The 8952-nt window shown below is 53.3% G+C and overlaps 1 protein-coding gene across 1 annotated transcript; it reads left to right on the top strand.

Annotated features, from left to right (window-relative positions):
* The first annotated feature begins 429 nt into the window (after positions 1-429).
* LOC102427526 (F-actin-monooxygenase MICAL2-like) lies at positions 430-8612 on the top strand. Its single transcript, XM_006109004.3, has 6 exons — positions 430-623; positions 1350-1421; positions 4828-4977; positions 6722-6844; positions 7952-8158; positions 8384-8612. Exons 2-6 carry the CDS (start codon positions 1380-1382, stop codon positions 8540-8542), a joined length of 681 nt encoding a protein of 226 aa, XP_006109066.1. The 5' UTR covers positions 430-623; positions 1350-1379; the 3' UTR covers positions 8543-8612.
* Positions 8613-8952: the final 340 nt, after the last annotated feature.

The following is an 8952-nucleotide window of genomic DNA, read 5'->3' as shown; positions in this document are numbered from 1 at the left end:
CCTGGGTTGGAGGGGAGAGAGTGGCCAGCCACCCTGGCTGCTGCATCCCAAGTGGAACCAAGGCCAGGCTTTGATTTGGGCCTGCTGTAGAGGGCCCTCTGAGGGCGAGGAGGCTCCCCGTAGGAGGGAGACATAGTTGTGGGGTGATTCCATGGTCCTCAGGGGGCTGGCCATTTGGAGAAGGCCCCAGCTAGAGACTGTGGTAGAGAGGTAGGTTTAACTTCATTGTCAAAAATGGACTCATGCTGAAACCGGTTTGGCTCAGTGGATAGAGCATCGGCCTGCGGACTGAAAGGTCCCAGGTTCGATTCCGGTCAAGGGCATGTACCTGGGTAGCGGGCACATCCCCAGTAGGAGATGTGCAGGAGGCAGCTGATTGATATTTCTCTCTTATCGATGTTTCTAACTCTCTATCTCTCTCCCTTCCTCTCTGTAAAAAATCAATAAAAATAAAAAATAAAAAGAATGGACTCATCCTGCAGTGTGCAGGGGAAGAACTAAGTCAGCCCTCACACCCAGCCCAGCCCAGCCCAGCCCATCGCAGCAGCACAACCTGTGCAGTTCCACTCATCCCTTTGAGGCTCCAGCCTGACAGCGGGTGCCCGTGGGTGGTCCTCTCGGAGGTGATGTGATGGGCGTGGGTAGTGCGCGTTTCTCTGGGTGTCTCTGGGTGTAAATGTCCAGATTCGGGCAGCAGAAATAGGCTGTAAAAGGCTATTGGTAGGGCAACCACGTAATTTATTGTCTAAACCAGGATGCTTTTGAGGGTGAAAGGAGGCACTATAACGATGCCGGGGACAAAAAGCGATGAATCACACAGTCCTGGGCACACCGGCTGTACACTCGTCGTAGGGTTCAAAGTCTGGTGCTCCTTTGAAGTTAAACGACCTCGCACTGGTAGCTGGGGTGGTGTCCGAGTGGCCGTCACATCCCTGGGCCGCTGCTCTGAGCCCCAAGAATCCTGCCCTTGAGGTGAGCCAGCGTCAGCCCCTTGTCAGAGGTGGTCTCATAGGCAGCACTGGAGGGGCTTCAGCAGGCCTGGAGGCCACTGCCTGAGACCGAGGTCGCATTCACCGCGGGGACGATCCCTGCCCTGTCACAGGGAGTCTGTGCTTTGGGATGTTCCAGCTGGATTTGGGGATGTGATTCCCACCCCTTCTGACAGAAACTGGCTCCCAGGTGAGCAAGGCCCTTTCCCCTGCACCTGAACAGAGCTCTGGGTGCAGGGTGGGGTATGTCCGTCTGTCTCCTGGGCCGGGAGGGTGGCGGGCCAGTGCTGGTTCAGGGCTGTCAGTGGATCCGAGGTCCTTGATGGTCCTGAGCTCACGGTGCTCTCTTGGCCTTTGCAGGTGGACAACCAAACGGAGGAGAATAACGACATGAACAAACGGAGGCGGAGAGGCTTCAACAGCCTGCACGAGGTTCGTGTGCACAGCGTCGGTTTCAACAGAGGCCCGTGGCCTGGCAGCCCGTGGCCACAGGCCCAGCCGCCCTGGCCCTCCTTGCTCTCCTCTCTCTGGAGCTGCTCAGTCCCAGGCTTGACTTGGTGGAAAAACAGTCGGGTTCTTGTCCTCGCTCCACTACTTACTAGTAATGTGACCTTGAGAAACAGAGCCAGCCAGGGTGGGGCTCACGTCTGTAAAATACAAATGATACATTTGAAATGTATGAAACCTGGCAGGATTTTTAAAGATTATATAAGATGTTATGCAACATGCGGGGCCTGATCTATGGCACCTATGCTGATCAATATGTAATCACTATCAATAGTGAGCAGTGAAGAGGCACCAGCTGTCCGGCTTTTCTCCCAGTCATTGTTTGTACCTTTCGTGTTTTGTGTTTTCTGCACTTTGAGTCTTAAAGGCCACTGTCCCAGTGCCCGCAAGTGCCACCTTCTGGTGACAGGAGAACATTACAGGCTACTTTGTCAAAACCAGGCACCAGTCTCTCTCCTGCTACTGAAAAATTGATCAGCAGAAAAAGAGGGTATCAGTTCCGCTTCCCCAGGCAGCTCTTTAAAGAGACCTGAGATATGCCTTCACTTGAAAAGGCCGTTCCAGTCCCCGCAAAGCAAGCCCAGGTGTTGTCAGTGAACTGCGGGAGGCCAGCGCTAGCTAGCCTGACGGCTGATGCCACGATTATGACACAGAGGCACGTGGGGTCGTTTGTATAACACATTATACCCGGGTTATAGGGCTTAGAAAAGACTTCCATCTGAAATGTGTATTTTTATGACATTGTGTTCATGTCTGTGACTTGCTTCATGGGGAAGCCTTGACCGGGATCAGCACCCTGGTCCTCACAGCTGAACTTTGTAACGAATAGAGCCACCAGGCCCGCCATGGGAGAGAGGGCGCTGCCTATGGCTCAGCCCGTTTTCTGGGACGCTCGAAGGGAAGCGCTGATAAGGCCTGCAGTTCCATTCATGTCTTAAAATGTGCTCAAACTCATTATCCACTGAGTTCAAATCACCCTTGTCTGAACCCTTACTAGGATTTCTTTGGGGGAATCCCTTCAAGAACTGTTTCCTCGTCTCTTGGCGCTGCTGTGAGCCAGAGCCTGTGAACCGGGAGATGATTGAGAGGAGGAAGCAGAGACTGAGTGACAGGAGGAGAGATGTCCATTTCCCCGGTCACGGTCTTGGCTCTCGCCTGTGTGCCTGGGATTTGCTCTGGCCTCCACCTAAGGAGCGTCCCTTGCATGCACTTTGTCTTGGGGTGGGAGTCTGCTCCTGCCTCTCACTCGGGCCTTATTTGAGGGGCCGTTTGTGTTCTTTCTGTTGGCGGCAGCGCAGGAGTGGAGTGTGGAAAGAAATCGGTTGCATCTGTCCCTTCTGAGATGGCTCTGGGCTGTTTTCTGAGCCAACGTTTTTGCTTCCAAGTCAAATTTACCCAAACCATAATTCTTTCTCAGTTCTCACCAAGTGTGGGCCCAGAACCGACAGCGTCAGCATCACCTGGCAGCTGGTTACAAATGCGGAGTCTCCGGGCCCACCCCGGACCAACTGAGCCCAAACCTGCTTTTGAAGGAGTCCCTGGTGATTCACGTCTGGGGAGTGCTGTCTGCACGACCCACTGTCCCGGTGACGTGGGCCTTGTACAAACAGTGACCTCCCCAGTGAACTCGCCCGCTCTGCACTCCAGGCTGGGTGGCTGTGCAGCCACACTTCCCACTTTGAAGTGGGGAGTGACTCCGGTTGGTGTTTGTCCAGCACTTCAGGGTGGCTACACAGACAAGGTTTCCCACGGGGCTGCGGCTCTTCGGGGTCTGTTAGAAAAACAACGGACTGTGGCTTGCTGCTTCCCCGGAATCTCTTTATTGTCCTGAGAATGTCTGCCCCAGAGATTTGTTGTCTCCTGGGAAAGCAGACTGCCCACTGGACACACCAGTGCCATTTTCACCCCGAGGCCTGTGGGGGCAGAGTCTATGGGAAGGGGAGACGGACATTCCGTGAAAACTGGTAATTTTCCAAGTTTCATTTGTAGCAGATGAGCTAAAGAAGCCTTACATGGAACTCCATTTTAAAAATATGTGTATTTTTATTGATTTCAGAGAGGAAGGAAGAGGGAGAGAAAGAGAAACATCAATGATGAGAGAGGATCACTGATCAGCTGCCTCCTGCAAGCCCCCCACTGGGGACCGAGCCTGAAACCTGGGCATGTGCCCTGACCGGGAATCGAACCATGACCTCCTGGTTCATAGGTTGATGCTCAACCACTGAGCCACGCCTGTTGGTCTGGAACTCCATTTTATAAAATAGCATAATCAAAAGGTCACAGCCAACGTCTCACCCGTCATTAGTCACATTGGTATCATGTACCCTGGTATAAAGCACCGAGAGGAGCCCTTCACCTCCCTGGCTTCCTTCTCCAAAATCCATAACCCGGCCTAACCACGAGGAAGATCAGAGCACCCGGATTAAGGGACTTTGCACACACAGCTGACCTATCCCCTTTGAAACTGCCAAAGTCGTAAAAGACAAAGACAGAAGGAGAAACTGTACAGAGGGGAGAGAACTAAGGAGAAATCATGACTTAATTCAATGTAGGATCCTGGATTGTATCCTGGAACCAAACAAGGAAGCGTGTGGAAAAACTGGCATAGTCCAAATCGAGTCTGTAGTTCATGGCAGCACGCCGGGGTGGATTTCTTAGTTACGGTGACAGTATCGGGATTGCTCCTGATGTTACCATTATGAGCGGCTGGGTGAAGGCTATGCAGGAACCATCTGTGCTATCTTTGTCGTTTTTCCATAAATCCAAAATTATTTCACAATTAAACGTTGTTTTTAAATGGTAGCACCAAGAGAGCGGGGCAGGTTGGAGTTGGGAATGGGTGCTGAGGAGGAAGGAGGAAGATGCCCAAAGCCTGTGCCTGACGGACACCCTTCTTGCTCCCTTCACACACACACACACACACACACACACACACACACACACCCGTTGTTCACCTCTTGGGAGCCACAGGATGTATTTTGAAAATGATTTTGCTCACCGATTCATTATTATATTTGATTTTTTGTGTGTGTGTGACAACCATGTGAAATGGGTTATGCTCCCATTTTACAGATGCAGAAACTTTAGGGAAGTTCATTGCCAAGGTCACTGGGCTGGGAAATGAGAGTCAGGATGCAAACCCTAACTCTCGGGCTCCCAAGCCTGGCTGTGCCCGTCCTTGGGCATCGCCTGCTGCTTGTGCCTCACTTCCTGAGCCCATGGAGGGTCTCCTTCTTCAGGAAATTAGTCCCCTGTCCTCAGCCCCCAGGCCCCCTCCCTGATATCTGGGTTCTGGGACCCAACCACCAATGCACTGATTCGGACTTTGCAGCGGCCAGCCTTTTCCAGCCGGAGTTTGGGCTCCAGTCAAGAGGGCAGCGTCAGTAAAGAAGGTGGGAATCAGAACAAAGTCAAGTCCATGGCAAGTCAGCTGCTGGCCAAGTTCGAGGAGAGCTCTCGGAACCCTTCGCTCCTGAAGCAGGTGAGTCCCATCTCTTGTTCACTGGACCTGCCTTCTTGGTGACCAGAACTGAGAAGCTGGCAGAAATGTTCCGGCTAGGGATGGATTTCAGGTATGCCAGCCATGCCTGGCTCAAGCAAGCCTTCTTCTAGACCAGGAGTCAGCAGAATTTTCTAAAAGAGGCCAGGTAGCCAATACTTTAGGCTTCAGGGGCCATCTGACCTCTCTTGCAGCTACTCAGCTCTGCCATTGTCGCATGGAAGCAGCCGTAGACAATACCTCAACAAATGTGCATGCATGTGTTCCAATAAAACTTTATTTACAAAACAGGCCGCAGGCCCGATTTGGCCAGAGGCCCGCAGTTTGCCACGCCTGTTGTGCATGAGAGAAGAATCCTTTCCCTAGTTTGGTTTTACTTTGCAACTATGACTTGGTTTGCAGCCATTGATGAGATGTACAGTGGGGGGAAGCTTTAGAGCAGTGGTTCTCAACATGTGGGTCGAGACCCCTTTGGGGGTCAAATGACCCTTTCACAGGGGTCGCCTAAGACCATCGGAAAAACACATATAATTACATATTGTTTTTGTGATTAATCACTATGCTTTAATTATGTTCAATTTGTAACAATGAAAATACATCCTGCATATCAGATATTTACATTACGATTCATAACAGTAGCAAAATTACAGTTATGAAGTAGCAACGAAAATAATTTTATGGTTGGGGGTCACTACAACATGAGGAACTGTATTAAAGGTTCGCGGCATTAGGAAGGTTGAGAACCACTGCTTTAGAGTGTTGGCTGCCTGGGAGAGCACCAAGTCCTTGGTGAGAAGACCCACCCAACCAAGGGGAAACTGAGTCATGGGTCTTAGCTCCCTGTGGGCCTGCAGCAATGGGGACCGACTTCCCAAGTGTTGTGGTGCCTCTCCCTACTCCCTCGGGTCAGGTTGGCAAGGCTGAGTGTCTGACCAGGGTCAGGGTGAGGCTGACGGCGGGCAAAGCTGAGGTCGGGGAGCAGGCCGAGCTGACCTCTCCTGGACTCTGGCTTGGGGTCTGCGCTGCATGGCTCAGTTGGCTCCCCTGAAGGCCTCTGGGGGGCTACTGCCACATCACCAAAGCTTGGGGGTTGGTCTTTCTTTGGAGAACACCTGTCCCGCAACAGATGAGGCTCCTCTCAGGAGGAGGGCAGCCTCTAGGTTAATTCAGCTTTTAGGTGGTCATAGAGGTCCCCCTGGCCTTGAGGTGGACCATCCTCCTCCAGACAAACGGACCTTCTCAGGAAGCCAGGCTTTCATAGAAGGGGGTCATGTCCTGAGACTTCCTACTCTAACATTTTGTCTCAGTTGCCCCTCTGCAGGCTGGGTCCCTTGCAGCCCTGAGTATTGCTGGAGCTTCTCCCATCAGCTCCCGTCCCCTGGTAGGCGGGAAGCTCTTCCATTTCCAGGAGGCTCTGGGGCCGGCCACCCCGGCCGGGCATGGGCTCTGGCAGGGCCTGTCCAGTGTCCGGGTCTGAGCCAACAGCAAGGCCTCCCTGAATTCACACCTTGTCCCTGAGGAGGGGACTCCGGGACTTGCTGTCCGCCTGCGCAGAGCCAAGGTTCCGGTTTCCTGGCCTCGCCGGACCTCAGCCCAGGGCACGCTCGCTCTCTCTGTACCTGAAAACTCTCGCCCCCTGCCTCCCTTCCTGTCCTCTCAGTCTGACTCAGCCTTTTCCTTCGTGTTTCCTGCGGCTGCTATCTTGGACTCCCCATCCTCCTCCCAGGAATGCCATGTCTCGGGGATAGGTAAGCCTGTCCTTCGCTCGTCCTCTGACCCTCCTGTTCACTCTCGCTGTCTCCAGCCGGAAGAGCCCACGGCCAGCCCACCGCCTCCTCTGAAAAGGCAGGTAGGGCTCCTTCCAGTGGATGGGGTCTTGGTGAAGCCAGGGGTCCCCTGATGCAGAGGGGTGGGCTCAGTCGGCCTCTGCGCACCCAAGTAGGGCTGATCATAGGTTCTCTGGGAAGGCAGGCACAACATGCGGTCCTTCAGCCAGTCGGGGGTATCGGCTGACCAACCACGGTGCTTCTGGTGCACTGTTTGATTGGGGACACAGACCGCACCACCTGGTCTGTGATCTGTTTTGTCGGATGCCCCAGAACACAGCGTTAGCTGCAGACCACATACATAGGCTGACGTGTAAAGGGATGAGAAAGTGGCAGTGATGGTGGAATGGGCGTAGGTGGCCGCTCGGCTGCACGCCTTGAAGGGGGAAGGCTGGGGTGTGGCGCCCGAATAGACAAGGCCCCGCGTGGTGCGCAGGCGCAGCGGCAGCCGGGCACTGTGGCTTTCCCCGGCCAGCATCTCTGGGTTTGGAATTTGCACAGACTCACTGTTTTGACCACAGCATTCAGAGATGGCTGGTCAGCATGAGACATGTGTGTTGCTTCTGGGCAGTGGAGGTTGAATGAGGTCAGTGGGGGTATGAAGCAGAGATGTCGTCTTAGTGTATAACTAAAGAACAATTTTTTTTCAATTAAAAAAAATGGGTATTTTAAAAAATACCAATATCTGGTGCCCATCCCAAGACCAATTAAATTAGAACCAATGAAAGTCAGGCCCAGTCTTGGGTAGTTTGTTAAAGGGCCCCGGTGGCTGCAGTGTGAGTTTAGGATTGAGAACATGGGTTGTACAGGTTTTGATTTGGTGGGTCTGGAAGGAGGCCCAATAATCATGTTAAGGAGGATGTCAGATTTATATGATGTTATTAACCAATGTTACCTCAATAAATTAAGTTAAAAAGGAAATGTAAAAAAAATAACAATAAAGAAAGAAAAGGAGAGATCAGGTGATTCTGATGCAGATGGTAGACCATCAGCACCTGAGGTTAGTTTGGAATCTTACTCAAGGTGACACCTGGTGCGCCGTGGGCCCCTGGTCCTCCTGGGGGTCCTCATGTTGGGGGGCGATGCAAGGGCCCTAGTAGGGAAGGAAGCTTGATTTGTCTTCTCTCCAGCTCCCCTCCGTGGTTGTGACGGGGCATGTGCTCCGAGAGATAAATCAAGTGTCCGCCGGTGGCGAGTGCCCGAGCCGGCCCCGCAGAGCCCGAGCCCAGTCTGACCTGCAGCTGGGGGGGCGCGAAGAAAACCCTGCCTGCCAGGGGGCGCTGGCCCTGTCGGGGGTGCTGCGGCGGCTGCAGCTAGTGGAGGAGAAGATTCTCCAGGTGAAAGCCTCGCCCTGGGCCCTGCCTCTGCCCGGGTCCGGGGTGCCCTCCATTCCCCTTCTTCCTCCGCCTGCCCAGGGTGGGTTCCTTCTCTGCCTATTCATGCCCTGTCCCCCGTCCTGTGTGTGGGGAGTGAGACAAGCCTGCCTGACTGCCCCCTGCCCCCCTCCATTCCAGGCTCTGTCACTCTCTCTTTTTCTTTCTCCTTTCTCGCCTTGGCTGCAGAAGAGGGCTCAGAATTTGGCCAACAGGGAATTTCACCAAAAGAACATTAAGGAGAAGGCGGCTCACCTGGCCTCCATGTTTGGACACGGGGACTTCCCGCAGGTAAACGGGGTTTCAGAGCCCCAGGAGCCCGTGAGGCGGCCGCGACTCAGTCTCTGAAGCTCCGTGTCCTCCTTCCCACTGCTTTTATAGCAGGAGGCACGATTCACTTGTCAAGCCGCTAAAGAGTTCAAGGTGCCGTCTTAAAAAGATGCAAATAAGAACACTCAAAATAGGTAGATAAGTCAGAACAAAGGGAAAACCAAGAGAAGGAAAGTGAGCTCAGATCAAAGGCAAACATTACTGAACAGAAACACTGAGCTGTTAGATACAAAGAGGAAACCCTGGTCAGTTGCAAGAATCACATGACAACGCCTTTAAGGTGAAAGCAGCCCAGTTGCTCATGATGTTTGGGGGCCGGATGGAGAATCTCGCCCTGGCCTTGATCAGGGAAACACTGAGGAAGAGGTCAGCCCCACGCCGTAACCCGTACTCGGCTCCCCCAAAAGGCAGTGCAGGGCCAAGGAGAA

This window comes from Myotis lucifugus, unplaced genomic scaffold (assembly GCF_000147115.1).
Source record: "Myotis lucifugus unplaced genomic scaffold, Myoluc2.0 scaffold_4957, whole genome shotgun sequence".
NCBI lineage: Eukaryota > Metazoa > Chordata > Mammalia > Chiroptera > Vespertilionidae > Myotis > Myotis lucifugus.
The sequence above is the reverse complement of the archived record's forward strand: the minus strand, read 5'-3'. Positions and strand labels throughout refer to the sequence as shown.